At 42.6% G+C, this 16,273-nt stretch overlaps 2 protein-coding genes across 4 annotated transcripts; one reads left to right on the plus strand and one right to left on the minus strand.

The window, feature by feature from the left end:
* The first annotated feature begins 211 nt into the window (after positions 1-211).
* LOC135495376 (uncharacterized) lies at positions 212-8,648 on the plus strand. 2 transcript variants are annotated; one of them, XM_064783915.1, is made up of 11 exons: positions 212-921; positions 1,197-1,574; positions 3,234-3,401; positions 3,827-3,997; positions 4,342-4,463; positions 4,615-4,802; positions 5,150-5,297; positions 5,533-5,589; positions 5,817-7,383; positions 7,778-7,869; positions 7,992-8,648. In XM_064783915.1, the coding sequence occupies exons 2-11, from the start codon at positions 1,417-1,419 to the stop codon at positions 8,243-8,245; spliced, it is 2,925 nt and encodes a 974-aa protein (XP_064639985.1). In that variant the 5' UTR covers positions 212-921; positions 1,197-1,416; the 3' UTR covers positions 8,246-8,648. The 2 variants fall into 2 exon arrangements, with proteins under 2 accessions (XP_064639985.1, XP_064639986.1); XM_064783916.1 differs by having other exon boundaries at positions 212-437.
* A 139-nt stretch (positions 8,649-8,787) lies between these two features.
* LOC135495377 (protein LSM14 homolog car-1-like) lies at positions 8,788-16,229 on the minus strand. 2 transcript variants are annotated; one of them, XM_064783918.1, is made up of 10 exons: positions 16,009-16,229; positions 15,118-15,272; positions 14,590-14,884; positions 13,632-13,685; positions 12,673-13,023; positions 12,378-12,533; positions 12,004-12,145; positions 11,582-11,739; positions 11,237-11,325; positions 8,788-10,958 (listed from the first exon to the last, which is right to left on the minus strand). In XM_064783918.1, the coding sequence occupies exons 1-10, from the start codon at positions 16,124-16,126 to the stop codon at positions 10,884-10,886; spliced, it is 1,593 nt and encodes a 530-aa protein (XP_064639988.1). In that variant the 5' UTR covers positions 16,127-16,229; the 3' UTR covers positions 8,788-10,883. The 2 variants fall into 2 exon arrangements, with proteins under 2 accessions (XP_064639988.1, XP_064639989.1); XM_064783919.1 differs by lacking the exon at positions 13,632-13,685.
* Between the last annotated feature and the right edge of the window lie 44 nt (positions 16,230-16,273).

Below are 16,273 nucleotides of genomic sequence, written 5' to 3' on the forward strand. Positions count from 1 at the left end.
TTCCTGTCTGTAATCATGAATTGTTTATGCGATTCCCAACTGACTACAGATATCAGCAACAATTAACTTATCTTTCTGTTGCAATTGGTTGGCTGTAAGCGGGACTGGGGATGAGTTTCAACATGGGATGGCAGATTAAATATACGTCAGGATTGCTAGGACAGGGTCACATACATCATGACCGGAGGAGTCTCTCTTCATGCCAGGAGGTGGAAGGCTGCAGCTTAGTGTGAAAGCGTCTAAACGTGCTCAGGTTTCTCCGTGATACTATCTTTCCTTTGGATAGGTTGTTAAACTGGTCATTTGGCGAATACTTTTGCGAGAAACATGTGTTGATATGTATTTCAGGATCAGGAGGGGAGTTTCAAAACGCGTTAGCGATTAGAGCACAGTTCTTCAAAAGAGTTTGTGTTGACGACATATTCGTAAAGTAGGAGGTATATATAATCGTGTGTTCAACAACACCTTTTTTCTGGCGCTGCTTTTGGAACACATAATTGTGTAAATCAGGAACTTGGAAGTTTGTTAAAAGTTACATTGATAACTGATGCTTGAACAAACAGAGGACTACAGGCAGGAGTCAAATTGATAATCTTCAGATCTTGACAGATCTTCAACTATTATGCAGTGTCATGTGTCTTTGTTATGTTTGATTCAGCAATTACACTCCTCGTACAAGCGTGATTGGTGTTGATGTCGTGTGAGATAGAAGACACCTGTCGGTGATTGACCTTAACCCGACTTAACTGGCTCCTGCATATAGCCTCCCCTTACTGGCTGGACCAAATACCTTCCAGTTTGATTGTTTCACTTTCGCTGCCGATGATAGGCCGACATATACGAGTACCTATTTAATACTTAATCAATCACTATAATTTGATGAAAAGTTCTCCCTCGATTGGATGAAGGAATAATTTATTGGTAATAATATGTTCAATAACCATAATGAAATTCTCAGAATTGTTTAGGACCAGACATCACCTCATCTCGAGGGAAATCACCGCACTCGGCACGAGTCGGCATTAAAATATGTTTTTGGCAAAAAATCATATCATACAATGGTTACTTTGTGAAAAGCAATGTTCAAGTTCAACAGTCAAGTTCATGCCGCTGAAAACAAATCAGTGTTGCTGGTTCAACAGTCAATTGTTCGTCATTTCTTCCTTGCCAACGTATTGCCGTTTTCATTTTAACAGTCCTGCCACGAAGTTGGAGAGATGTCATTGGAGATAACATTAACACTGTTCTTGCAACGTGTTTTAACCACAGTCGTGTTATGCCTTATGAGATGACTTCGGCAGAGATTACTTGAACGTACATCATCATTCCACTTCCCTTCAATTTGACATTAAATACTTTTCAATCTAGAATTTGGATTAAAAAAATTTAGACTTACGTAGAGGAAACGACAGTTAAATGCATTGCAAAGAATCGTCAACAGTTTCTTGTGACGTAGATAAAATGGCGGCGCCATCTAGGTCCTGGGGCGACATCATTTTCGAATTTACACAAAATACAACGATTCATGGCATTCGCTATGTCTTTGACAGAGATTCGGTTTCAAAGTTAAGAAGGTAAGCATAAATGTTTATGTGTTTGGGCAATTAGCTGTGATCGGTAGTATTTATCAAACCTGGCATGTCCGTTCCATGTTTGAAAAAAAGGACCGATGATGTCTATAGTCAGTTTGCTATAGTATATAATAGATCATATCAAAACCCTAGAAAAGACCGGCCCCGCCCCACTACAAGAGGATGTACAGCGTTGCGGATCAGAGCCTATAATCCTAGAACTACTTGATTTTGTATATCTCGCTCAATGTATCGCAAAGAAAGCGTACGTTCGCTGTATATGTGCATAAGAGTGAATGTTTTCATCCAAACATTATTGATGCGTCGGTTTGTATATTTGATTATAATTCAAGTCAGATGTCCCCTGATCGCCCATTAATGATTTCCAACTTCTCCCATGATGCATCGCTCATGTCATTATTAATGCTTTTAGCCTCGTGGTGACACATTGGATGGTACCTGCCGCATACTCTCGAGGCGACGCGTTTGATTCCCAAGGAGATTTTTTTAATGGTCACCAAATCGGCGTTCCCTTAACAGATAGTCTGATTAATCTCTGGCTCAGTAATAAGGGAGAGATAAAATTTTCTGAACCATTGTCGTGGTCGATGACGGTGCGCATGCTGGACACCACTATTACATGCCCGCAAAAAAGCCCCTATTGTCATGACAACCTGCACTTTTTATCCCAAAATACATTTCAATCAATGACTGCATTTCAGAAACCATCTCTTGTCTGCTCTGGGAGATAAAAATGGCTATACAGTATAGAAAAAAATTGGTACTCGGCCAGCCTTGCACTTCATTTATGAAATTAATCCAATCTGACTTTCATATTGCAATTACTGCTAATGGTTATACGGCTAATGGTAACGTGTCAGTCACTATCAATATTTTCTATATTTTGCTACATGTTGACGTATTACGTTTATCCTTCATAACTCTTTTGTTACTCTCATAATAGGGATTGAATTATTCGTAGCAACTTTCACAGCTTACTCATCCATATTATTCCACCATCCTCCGTATTTGGTTTGTCTCTAAAATACACCCACACAGAACCAACGTGGTGGTCAGAAAGTCATAGCCTTATCTCGGAGATACGCCACGCTCTGCTGTATAGAGGGAGAACCAACGTGGTGGTCAGAAAGTCATAGCCTAATCTCGGAGATACGCCACGCTCTGCTGTATAGAGGGAGAACCAACGTGGTGGTCAGAAAGTCATAGCCTAATCTCGGAGATACGCCACGCTCAGCTGTAGAGGGAGAACCAACGTGGTGGTCAGAAAGTCATAGCCTTATCTCGGAGATACGCCACGCTCAGCTGTAGAGGGAGAACCAACGTGGTGGTCAGAAAGTCATAGCCTTATCTCGGAGATACGCCACGCTCAGCTGTAGAGGGAGAACCAACGTGGTGGTCAGAAAGTCATAGTCTTATCTCGGAGATACGCCACGCTCTGCTGTATAGAGGGAGAACCAACGTGGTGGTCAGAAAGTCATAGTCTTATCTCGGAGATACGCCACGCTCTGCTGTATAGAGGGGAAGACCTAAGTTTTACGTTGTTTGTTGGAAAATAAAGTTTGAGAACTTCTACTGACCGACCCGACAAAAGACTAAAGAGGGAAAAGCAGTCTTGATGAGTGTTTCTCATTTGTATTCCAGAATTCTATGGCTGATGCTATTCCTGGTGGCTGCTGGGTTTTTTTCGAATCAAGTCATAGACCGAGTGATTCATTACATGTCGAGACCAGTCACAGTAAAGGTTGAGGTCAACTTTAACACAACGCTGAAATTCCCCGCAGTTCTGCTTTGCAACCAAAACTCGTTCCGGTAAGGGTTAATCTCACTTGGGTCTGCGATAACAGCTTCAACTTGAATTTAAGTAAGACTTTTTATAAAGAAACAAAAGTATGTTTATCGTAGTAGGCTATTCCTTTCATGGACATGTACACCTATGTAGCTGTTGAAATGTTGAAATGTTGAAAAACTTAAGTATACGTTGAATGTGTTCTCCGCTGGTGGGCTTCCATTTCAAAACATGGTTTTAACATCCATCGCTTGCCGCTTGCCGCCAGACTAAGAGATATATGCCTCCATACCAAAATCTTTGAGGCTCTATGATTCTTCTTTTGGCTAAAAATACAATCGAGTCATTTAGCCCCAACAGACTAAAAGTTCAAAAACTACGCTCTGTTACCATGTAACAGAGCTTGGACTATTTCCTAGTTCCTCCCCGCATGATCGTATTTCTTCAGGATCACCAAGGCTGACAGTCTTGGTTACAAACCCATGTTGGATGAGTTCTACGAGTTAGAGGAGGGGGACCCGAGGAGGCTGGACATCCTGGTGAACCATGGCATGGCCAACATGACAATGGAGAAACTCTTGTTAGATACGCAACACAGGAAGGAGGACATGATCGTTAAGTAGGTGAAACATGATCCTTCTTCATCTTCTGCGTTCAGGCTGTATGCACTGTTTCTTCAGTCCTATGGCGGAGATGAAGTGGCTAGTCCGTTCAAGGTCTTTTTCTCGACATCGGTCTCTGCGGGCCAGCTTTTCTGTCATATATATAATATCCTTCCATGCCTAGTGCAGGGGACAGTCTTGTAGGACATGCACTGCTGCACCCTGAGGAAATCAGGGGTTAATGTTCGCTTCTCCGACCCTGCTCGTGATGGCACTGCTGTCTGGCGACTTTCGACACAAGATACTCAGTACATGTTTCATCTTCAAATCCGAGTCTAATAACTATTGGTTCTCATTAAAGATGCACATGGAAAGGAAGAAGCTGTGGTTTGGATAACTTTACCCAGGTCATGACAGATCGCGGTGTCTGCTTCGCCTTCAATCACAATCCGTTCGACAAACCTCTTGTTTTGGATGAGTCGGGTAAGTAAGGTCCTTTCGGTCAAAACTTGTCAGGAAGTCCTGCTTGAGGAAAATGACGAATGGAAGCGATGTAATTCTCTGGAGCACAAAGGACTTATAAACAGAGAGCGTTTTCGCCTTGGTTAGTAAATTCAGATTTACTCTTTTCCAGGGGCAAACGCGGAGACAGCTCTTACGCTGTATTTGAATATAGAACAGTACGAGAATATGATTGGCCCAAACTTCGCTGCAGGATTGAAAATTCTCCTGTACGATGACAATGATATCCCCGTCCTGAAAGGTCAAGGTCAAGGAGTTGCTGCGGGATCACATACCTTTGCTGGAACTAGTGTCGTCGTGGTAAGATTGGTCGCCAATAAAAGTCAACAACTCACACAGAGTAACGTTTTAATTCTCGATTTGTACTCGTAGAAGTCACGGTAACGAGCGCTAAATGTGTGTCGCGCGAGCAACAAGATGGGAACATGTAATATGTATGGAAAAGGTGGAAAGTAGCGCTTTTAATTACTTGATGCGTGAAGGTGCCAAAGCTTTTTAAATTTCCACTTGAACCTCTCCTTTTCAGTACATTTCCCCTTCTACTTGCTCATGCGACACATACCGTGCGTGACCCACAAAACATTGGAAGTCTCCGACGTGTCTCACATGAAAAGCGTGAAAATGATCATCTTTTTATTGATCTTCAGATGCGACGACTTTCACAGCCATACGGGAATTGCACCACTGACCAAAAACTTGACTCTTACCCGAAATACTCCGCCAGGGCCTGCCATACAGAATGTTTTACCAAGTTTTTCGTGAACCGCACATCGTGCCGAATGCCTTACATGAAAGGTAGGTTCGCCAATGAAAAAAAGCTGTTTCAGTCGTACATTTTCGTAAAGTAAGGTACTTGCAGTTGCTTCGAAATGATAGGTGACCTTTGAATAGCAAATGCCACTAAAAGACGAAAATCGCTGTGCCGGATGCTTATGATGAGCCAGTTAATGAAGAAGAAGAGAAAAATGCCTTATCATGCTCAACGTGGAATATCGCTAATGTCTCTGCAATTCTACTCCACATTTTTCAGGAAAGGGTCCAGTATGTACCCTCTACCAGTATGCAGCATTACACAGGAAGATGCAGAGTAAGTCACTTTCCCAACATGCCAAATTTCGTGGTTCGCCATTCGAGCAAAATAAACCAATAATTTGGATTGTCGCATTCGTAGTTAATCTGGCAAATGGAAGGGGTGACGGGTGATGGACTACGTTTAAAGGGGGGGGGGGGGGGGAGAATTCTCCATGGAGAAATTCATGTTTATTTGTCGTCCATAATAAAACTTTGCTGTGACTAAATCACTTTTCCTTTCAGTTGAATTTGATGTTGTCCAGGAGATGATATGTGACTGTCGTCCTCCCTGCGAGACAATCACCTTCAAACCAAGATTCACTTACTTACAAGCGTCAGACTTTGACATCGACAAGTTACTTAAAGATGACATAAAGAGGAGGCTGTCCAAGAAGCTGATGGTAGCACGTGACACACTACGTGCGACTGATCCAGAGTTCAAGATCAGAGACGTTAAAATCTTGAACGATTTCGTCAACTACGGGAGAAAGATGGAAAAACTTCTGTGGACGGATCTGCCGGATCTGTCCAAGAAACAGAATGATGCGACGAAGATCATACAGAAGAACATCGCGAACATATTCAAAGGAATCAGAGAAGTGTATGATTTCCAACGGTTCATTGTCAGAAAGAACTTCTTCCGATTCACGGAGTACAATGATGAAATGTACTTTTCTGAGGTTTCGTCTAGTTATTTGCAGTTTTTCACTCATTTTGTTGCGCGTCTGAGGAAATTGCAAGCGTTGTTTGACGAAGGGACTGTGGATTTGAGGGAGCCAGAGCGACGGGTTCGCCTTGAAGCGCTTGAGGAGATTCTAGAGGCGAAGTTGAAGGTGATTGAACTGTGCTTTCACGCGCTCTATCAGTGTGTTGACTCTTACAACAATGGAACAATGATGTTCGAGACGCCATACCGTTACCAGAACAGATCTTGGGATGCCCATCTCAAGTTGATACCAAAGAACAGATTATTCAAAGCAATAGCTTCCGGTTTTAACGACTTTGGCAATATGCAAACCAGAGATGGTCTCTACATGACTCTGTTTGCATTGAAGAGTTTTTACACCACTTTAAACAACACTGCTTTAATGGCTTACATGGGCGAGTTCAAGGAATCACAAGTTGCAGATCTGAGGCGAAGGTACATTGGTCTTATGGGGGACTTTTTGGGTAACAGGAGCGTTCTGATGACTGATATCTTCTCTCAACCTCTGCGAGAGATGAATTCATTCATTCAAGATCTGGACGACATTTATGAGAAAGTTGATGATGGTTTCGTTAAGATTTATGCAGAGCTCGAAAGCATTAACAGAATGTCTAGTAGAACTGTGAAAAAGCTTTGGCCGCCTTTGGGGAGATTGATAGAGCAGGCGGACGCCTACAGAAAGGACTCGAGTGATAGTAAGATGGACTTAGCCGCCGGTTTCATTGATCCGAAAACACGAGACACTACGCAGACGACATATGAATACCTGGACGACGTGTTCAGCCAGGTGGACAATATTGTGTCAAAATGGGAATGGATCCACGAACAGTTCATGGAAATCCTCATGAAGGAGAAGGTAATGAAAGATCAGGATACGATGGTATATCGCCAGCACTTTGAACCGGGATGGGTAAGCGAAGAAAGCTTTAGAAATACCGATGACGCCAGAGAAATCGATGAGGTGGTCAGCGTTTCCAAATCCTGGTCAGCTCTTGGCCAGAAGATCGAGGATACCCAGGAACCATTTAACGCTGCTTTCTACCAAGTGGTCAATGACATGAAGGATTATGTGGATGGTAATGCAATTGATGAAACGTTTTATGAGTAAGTACAAAATGATCCAGGTGAAAAGAGCAGTCCAGTTCGCGCTAACTGCTAACTACTTCTAATTCAGGAAATGTAATTCAAACGAAGACACTTGTACTGAGATATGCCTCACCTCAAAGGCACCTAATATGACATATCCACAGAAAAAGGAAGTAGTACCCTATGCGAGACATGCGTGGACATCATTGGTACCTCTCGCAGACCGGAGTTATATAGGGTTCACGTTGTCACTTGTCATGATTAATTGATCACGAGTTAAGTGAGTGACCTCGCCCACTCTTCAGTGGAAATCAGTGACTTGTTCGTTCTTCATGTCAAAACGTGAACTCTATATAATCGCACCCTTGTGTTCGGAAATACATATTGCGTAATTTGTTTTTTCTGCTTACAGGGAGAACTTCATTTCTCTTGTGATCTACTTCGAAGCGATGAACTACGAGTTGATTGAACAACAGGCTTCTTATACCGTCTATGCCTTACTCAGTAAGTTCCCGAATTTCATGACTGGGTATGCACGGACTTTTCAGGATGCTATACCAGTATAATATGTGTGAATGACATTTTATCCAACATCTTTTGATATATTTTCGATTGTCTACTCGCAGGTGACATTGGTGGTTCGATGGGTTTGTTCGTGGGCGGCAGTGTGATCAGCCTCTTTGAGCTGATTGACGTGTTCCTCTACAACCAGATCTACAAAGGGGTGGAAGACAGCAAGCGCAGGATCAAAAGGAAGTCCGTGATCAGCACCGACGATGAGAAGGAAATTTCGCTTCAGAAGAAGGAAGGCGAGAATGTTTATAATGACTTGGACAGTCATATAAGCCATGGAGAGATGCCAAGGGATACATGTGTGTGAGGACAGTAAGGAGGTGCTGGTCGCACTGAATGTTTAGCAATGGAAACATCCCCTATTCTTTCATTGACCAGAGCCTCCTCTTCCTTACATGTCCCGGTCAGTTTGGCCGTTCGGAAACATCCAAAAGTTCTCTCATTGACCAGGGCCTCCTTTTCCGTACATGTCCCCTCCTTTGTTGGCCTTTTGATAATCCTGTAATCTCTCAAAGAAAATCACTGTAAATCGTTATCGTATTGTTGTCCTATGGGTCTTTGACAAATAAACTAATCAAAATTCGAATGTCATGTTATATGTGATGTAAGAACTGTCATATTGGGATGGATTTATAACAGAGGACGTCACAATCTATTCACTTCATGATTGTCACAGGGGTAGCTGCCTCCAGCCATGAATACAATGGTATTAACCAGCTATGTGCCTCCAGGATACCGAGAAGACGGCGGCTGCTCTCCCAGCAACAAGGATGCCCATTGCGGCAGTCACATACACAACTTGGATTTTGAAGGAGCAGAGACAACTCAAACTACTTTTTATATGTATGCGTATATTTATTTCATTGTTTTTTGAAAAGAGTATCAACGTCCTTGACAACCCAAGTACAAAGCTCCGTATTGTTACCTCCTTTGAATAGTCAACCTCTGGTCAAGTAAACAACAGAGCAAAGGTTTCGCCAGGTCATTTGATGACCAAAACAACCGTTGTGCAAGAAAGGTTATCAATGGTGGTGACCACAAATTGGGCCGCCAAGCAATTTTCGTTTGTATGTTTCAATCACAAGTTCTGCAGGGTCTGAACATTGTGACTATTCCTCATGGTGTCATTTAAATCAGCTGGACCAGAAGCATAACTCTTTCATCTACAAGATGACCAAACCTTTGCTGCGTGTCTAGTTTTAGTAGTCATATTCACTACAACATGAAAAGAATTCTTGGACAACTACATATGTGTATGAGGCAGGGAGAATATATCAAACTGAAATAAGTGCAAGAAAATTGGAAAATGCCTCCTAAAGCAGTCCCTGTTCAAATAAATTAAATATCGACTTAACCAATACTTCTTGCGATTATACATCAGTCCTTCCGAGAACCAAGGATATTTTTAATGATATAAACACACCCCATTTCATAGGAGATTCCACTGACTCCCGATGACTTTTTGGTTAGCCTTTGTCAATGTAAATAAAGCTGGGATGAATTTTTTAACACAAATGCTAAAGAAATGTAACAAATTCATTGAATATTAGCTGCCATATGACTTCAACAAGTGAGTGAGTCACAATTTACAAGTTTAAAGAATACCCCCAGTTTTCGGAGGAAAGATTGGGGGGTTTTCTCACAAGTCTAGATGATATGAAAGAGACTGAATGAAAATGGAAAAAATCTTTCAACTCGAAACCTCAAATCCCTGTTAAGTGAGCCTTTGGCAATAAATATATATTCAAGACCAACCAGAGTTGCAGAAATCTTTGAGAACAGACTGGTGAAACAGGACTGAAGTCGACAACTGAAGAAGGACTGGCGACTTTTGCACAAGAGGTCCATTTCATAAATAACAGAAAAATTATACAATGATAGGTTTACAGTTACAGTTGGGGAAGATCTACGCAAGTCTCCAACAAGTTGCAGGAGCTTCCTTGTGGCCCTCAAGTGTTCATATGCTCTAAGCTTTGATAATTAGTAGAGGTATTTGCAGAAGTAGTCTTGATGGTGACCAGATCATAAGCCATCAATGGAAGGTTCTAGTTTAAATGCATGAAATAATTTCAACAACTCTGTCTGAACTTACAATGGCGAACGTTGCTGCTCTTACTAAATTACTTATTCAGGCAGTGCCATGTCCACTTCATTATGGGTCACACTCTCTGTAAGAGTCTCATACCCACGTAATACAACTACATGTAAATATCAAGGTTCACAACAGGTAAATGTGTCGCTCTTACTAGGAAATCTTCAGGCGACCAAACATCCACCTCCTTCGTCTCCAAATCTTGTGAATTTACGAATCGGCCAAGAAAACAGAATGCAAGAAAACAACATGCTCAATACTGTTCGACCATTATTCTAGAAGTCAAGTGAATGGAGTTTGTTCAAGACAATCGAATAGCCACACTTCATGCTGTGATAAATGACCCAGTGTGGATCAAGCTTTACATGTCCACAGCTGCAAACCCTCTATGAGGGCTATCAGTTACAATTTGCAGACAGTTCTGTTTTTCAATATTTTTGACCAAATAATTTACTCCGTACTTTTCAATATTTTTGCAAGCGATCTTCAGCATTCTCAACGCATTACTCAAAGTAAATTATAATGCATTAAAAAGAACTTTACATCAAACAAGACACTATTAGTCAATTTGAGAACCAAATTTTATCCGAACACAATTTCCCACAACAAAACTTGTCTTTCCTGCATCCAAGGCCTCATTCTCAACTGATCACAGCTAGTTTCCTATATACAGATGCATCAACTCTAGCATAGCATTGCAATGGTCAGGGAGCTCCCTAAAACCTCAAAGAGCAGACTCTAACACCTTGGTCATCTAACACAAAGTTCTGAGAGCTGCTATCTACATTTTGAAACTCGCAGCACCTCTCACAAAACTGGATTAACAATTACATTGCATCATTCAGCGTTACGACTATTGCGGGGGAACATCCTGGCGTTCGTTGCCTTCCACTCTTTCTCTTGGCTGCCGTTTCTGCTGAGATTCACCCTTGAAGAACAAACAAAATGGCTCAATGCAGTAACTGGCAAAAACATCAATCCTTCCACAATGAGAGGGGGATAAGCTCAAACTCAACAGTTCACCACTTTCTACTTGTGTTCCTACAAATTACTCAAAGCACTGGTCAAGTTTCAAATTTCCACTCTAGTCTTACAAGTCAAGGAGATGACGGTTCAGACAACTCGTCGTCGTATAACACATGCACTCACTGATTAGATGAGGAAACCCTACGAGTGCCAAAACTTCAACGAGTGTTCTATACTTACGCTGTTCTGTCTGTATTGTTGATTATTGTAACCATAACCATAGTCCCGTCTGCCACCACGACCACCCTGGGGCCGACCACCTCCATAGCCTGGATAACCAACAACAGAAACTTTCAGCAAGATGGTGTATCAAGAATTTGTACAACTATGCATAACAACAGTCGTTTTGGATATTAGAAACTTATATATCACTGCTTGACAGTAATGATACCGATAATTGTTTATTGTAAACCTTCTGATTCAAGCATCTATTATTCTAAGGTCAGGAAGGGGAACTTTCAATTACACGGTCTCTAATTTCATGACGTGCTTCATGGGTCACAATCATGCCAAACTTGCTCCTACCTCTTCCTCGTCCACGCCCCCTGTAACCTTGTTGATAACCACCTCGGCCACGCCCACCACGGCTGAATCGATGACGATTGAATTCCTTTGTGCTGTTCACGCCAAACGTTTCAGAATTAATTTTCCGTTCTTCTCTCCAGTTTGGTCGTGTATGAACACTGAAAAACAGATGAACATTCTGAGATCAACCTATTACACCTGTGCTGTAGAGCCATTCTCAGACATGACTTATCATCATCTCTCACCGGAGAAGGGCTTGCAGCAACAAGACTTACGATATGAGGGAGGAGGGCCTGAACATGATACAGGACACCTCTCTATAAAGGACAGTACAAGTCAGTCCCGAGGGTGTCCTTAATACAGAGGTTCTACTGTACTCCAAACATAAGGTTCAATTGATGTGACTAAGACAGCTGACCTACCCCTTTGCTCTCTCCGTGGCCTCACAGCTGATGCTGTCGAAGAACGACTTTGTCTTGTTATAGCAGACAGGCTCTTCCTCTTCCTCGTCTTCGGAGACCTGACTATTTGTCTCTTTGTTATCACCGTTCACCACCTTGTCGTCTGTAACAATCCATGAGAATCATCACTCGAGCGTTTAACCATGAAAGTTGGCGCAGTATGAAGTGAGTTAAGAAAGTAGCCCAAATACGAATTCAACTTCAGGTTCTCCAATTTCACAACAAAACACATTTAGATTAAGGTTCTAAGGAATAGATTGAAGGTGCCTGGAAATACTGACCAAGTGATTCGAGTCTGACAAATCCACCAGCAAGTGGCAAGAAAGTGAACTTACTCAGAGTCAGCTTCTTCAGCTCCTTCTCTAACTCTTCCTTGTCAAATTTGGCATTCGATTCTTCAAAGTCAAACTCGGTCTCAAACTTCAAAGGTTCTTTCTGTCTTCTGTCAAGACCTGGCGGTGGTCGCCGACCACGTCCTCGATTTATTTGAGCTAAAATACAAAATGTGTCAAATATGAGTTTTAGAGAAAGACCAGCGTTATCAAAACAAGGACAGGTACATTCTTACTCCTGTATTGTGGCTTGAAACCAGAGAAAACAAATTATTTACAAAGTTTCAAAGATTCTTACCAGGATGAGGATGACGATCTCGGTCTCCCGGTTGACGATCCCCCGGATGCCTCTGCTCCCCCTGGTGGCGCTGCTCTCCAGGATGACCTGGACCGCCTCGCTGACCTCCACGCCCTCTAGGACGATGATATCCACCACCACGCTGTCTCTGAGCTTGGCGATCGTCCCTCTCCATGTCTCGGTCATGATGTTCATGATGATGCTCATCATGGTTGTTACGTAGGGGCCGTTGCTGATGAGGATGATGCTGGTGGATTTGGTGATGTTGTTCATGCTCGATGTTATCTGCCATGTGACCCGAGTCGTCATTAGGCGATTTGCGACCTTGTGTGGGCGTTGAACCACGAGATCCTGATTTGACAAAGAAGAGTAAAGATCACAAAAATTAACTTTTCAATTCAACACACACATTGGTGTTGGAGCTAAACTGAATGGATATCTTATCCCATCAAAGTACTTTACATTCACTTGAATGATTCTTAATCTTAGTTGCTCTGCTGAGGAGAAACATAATTGATTTGTTGTCCTCCATTCTTATCAGTGATACTTTTTAAAGGTAAGTCTGATCAGGATATTTGACTTTTTACTGTCAAGATTCACAAATGTTGTGAGGAGGGAAGAGGATAGACATGCAGTCACTAGTGAAGTGTTAGAAAGACAAGAATCAAACTTGTGAAAGCCTTCAAGGGTAAGCTGTAAATATAAAGTCACCAATAAACCAAGGATTAATCTACCCATGTGGTAGTCACAAAGGCAAGATACCCGACCATGTGATGACAATCCGTGAAAGGGACACATCAAATCAGCATTACATTCCGAACACCCCGTCGTTCATTCTTGCCAACTGCAGTAAGAGGTCAAGCCCACCCAAAGATGCTTTTATCACTTTGAAAGAAGGTGAAAGGAGACTAGTGCTGTGTGGAATACTAGAACCTGCCCAGAAATTGAAAATTACTGACCATGCTGTAAGTGTACATGTACATCTTGTGGGTGCTGATGCTGATGTGTCCACCCTGAAAACAGTTGGAGTTACAGAACAGGGTCGGGAAAATGCAAAGGCAGGGGAACTTGTGTGTGAGCTCAAAAGAATCGGAGGCCATTGCAGTTATTGCCAGATTTCTGCCTCAGCAGTCAGATGGCAGAAATTATTCATGGTGTCAAACCAAAGGCAAAATCCTTTTGTTCCTATGCGACATCACTCATGCATAACAAATGTTCAGTAAAATGGAAGGGGTGACGACTGATTAGATAATATGCCGTTACCCCTGCAACCTGAACAACTGCAAAAGTAATCACCACGATTCTTTTGCGAGGAATATGATACAAATCCTGCCCTGTTAGCCTCAGCGCCTGGTGGATGATTGAGTTATGGTGGTGATGAGGGATGGGATTTACAGGGGAGAGGGAGATGTCATTGCACTTGCAGTTCGCCTGACATTTGATATTAGAAACAAGTTTGGTTATTTGGTGCCAAATCAGATCTTGATCAAATGTTACCAGATTTTGAGGCAAGTCTCTTTCGGGGCCTAGACTTGGTAGTCTGGCTACCCTGATCAGTAGTAGTGGAGGTTGATGTAGACTTATAGGTCACACTCACAGTTGGTGCTGGACCACGGGAATGATGACCTGGATAACACATGAATATTTCGAAACAGACTGCTACAGGCAAACTTATGGCATCACAAAGGTATGTCTACTATTCAGATTATGCAAAGTGACCAAACTTTGATCACAACTCACACTTGAGGCCAAGTAAAACAAATTGTGACATTCTTTTTTTCTTCACACTGCACCATGGACTACTGAAGTACAGTACGCACCAACTTCACAGTGCAACCAAATTAAGCAGGAGCCAAGCAAAACACCACCAGGAATCCTTAAGGACAGTATGACATCACACACGCTCATTTTGCTCACCTTGGCCTGGAGGCGGCTGGACAGGAGGTTGAGGCTGCTGCACTCCATGCTGGAAATGACCATGTCCGTGTCCGTGAGGATGGCTATGTGGTGGTAGGTGAGGCTGGGGCTGCGGTATTTGCTGCTGACCAGGAGGAGGCAGCTGACTACCAGGAGCAGCACCAGGCCGACCAAACTGACTGTAACCACCAAGGTTCATGGGCGAATTACCAAACGGCGTGTACTGGCCATAACCACTTGCAACTTGGGGTTGCCCGTGATCACATGGTTGTGGCTTGGGCTTCACTTGAGAGGTCTGAAATAATCAAGTTGACAGTTCCAATAACAAAACACCAAAAACGTGAGGCAGCGTCTCATTGAAACAGCGATAATAACACCAAGAGTTTCATCAGTCCTCTTCATAAGACTCACGTTCAAAATGTCACCCAGCAAACCACGGACAGAACTGACGCTTCAAGATATCAGACCACCTGCCAGATGAGTGTCAACTTCAAGATCTAGCCGAAACCTTCTTCCTCTTACACCTACCTCAATGATTGCTGGATCGACTGGTGGAGGTTTGGGTGGTTCACACACATGAATGTCCTTGATATCACCTCCTCTAAAGATGATATACTCATACACTTCATCCCGGGGAGGAATAGGACAGGACTCAAGGCGATCTTCAGTACCATGTGACCTTACTAGAAAAGAAAACAGACCACTTTAATATAAGAAGTTCACAAATTATTCGATAATCATGTTCTAGCAAGCCCATTCGATCGATGATCTGGCTCCGTCACACCACCAATTAAAATTGGAATACCAACATGACCCAGTTTCTCACACTAAACTGCAGTGTAACAATAATACCATGATTTTGTCAACTACTTCTAATCAATCAGCACACCACAATAGTCAATATGGCACATACCAGAGCGATTCCATACACTACTTCCGCAATACATAATCTACATTGTATCACGGCCCCAAACGTGCTACCAGCAGGCAGAAGGTACCTGCAGTAGGTAGAGACTTTCACTTTCAATTTTTTCAATTCAATCGTCCAACGGCAAATTATCCCCATTCAATATTTCATTGATGGCAAGACGCAATGCTGCGAGTGAACACAACCGTAAACTAGAGAAGCCGGAAAAATTTAGGCCTAGCCTACTCGTGTCGTAGGCCACTCACTCAGTCACTGGCACTTCTTTGACGCTCTCGAGTCTCGACAAGCTCGGACTCTCTAATCTACACTGACACTCTCGTCTGACTGCGAGTGTGACCGTAACAAGAAAGGTTAGACAACAACTGTGCCTGTGGCATGAAAGGTGAAAAATGCCTCGTGGCAACATAAAGACATAGTCTGCGTAGTAGTATAAATGAAATGACACAGCACTTGCTTTGCACTTGCAGTGCCTGTGGAAATGTATTGTTTACCATTTTGCAGAGTAACAGTCGACTCCGCCGAATCTATCGTGTACAAAGTGCCTTCATATCGAATCTCAGCCTTTGATATTAGGCTAATTTTACTGCCAATATAAGGAATTCCACTCATGGCTGGGTTTGATAAATCCCAAGCACGGAGGAAGAAGGATGATGATGGATTTCTAAAGCCTTCTATCAACAATCTGAAACTTCACCATAAAATGGCGATGAATGAGGGCTTCGCGGATATAGGTGGCGACACGGTTTCCCATTAGGC

Source organism: Lineus longissimus, chromosome 11, assembly GCF_910592395.1.
Source record: "Lineus longissimus chromosome 11, tnLinLong1.2, whole genome shotgun sequence".
NCBI classification, from domain to species: Eukaryota; Metazoa; Nemertea; class Pilidiophora; order Heteronemertea; family Lineidae; genus Lineus; species Lineus longissimus.

Coding starts and splice junctions, on each gene's coding strand:
- LOC135495376 (XM_064783915.1), top strand. CDS start 1,417: ATGCATTGCAAAGAATCGTCAACAGTTTCTTGTGACGTAGATAAAATG. Junction 5,298..5,532: donor CCGAATGCCTTACATGAAAG/GTAGGTTCGCCA, acceptor CACATTTTTCAG/GAAAGGGTCCAGTATGTACC. Junction 7,870..7,991: donor TACCGTCTATGCCTTACTCA/GTAAGTTCCCGA, acceptor GTCTACTCGCAG/GTGACATTGGTGGTTCGATG.
- LOC135495377 (XM_064783918.1), bottom strand. CDS start 16,126: ATGAGTGGAATTCCTTATATTGGCAGTAAAATTAGCCTAATATCAAAG. Junction 11,740..12,003: donor GCCACGGAGAGAGCAAAGGG/GTAGGTCAGCTG, acceptor TCTGTTTTTCAG/TGTTCATACACGACCAAACT. Junction 11,326..11,581: donor GGGGCGTGGACGAGGAAGAG/GTAGGAGCAAGT, acceptor TTGGTTATCCAG/GCTATGGAGGTGGTCGGCCC.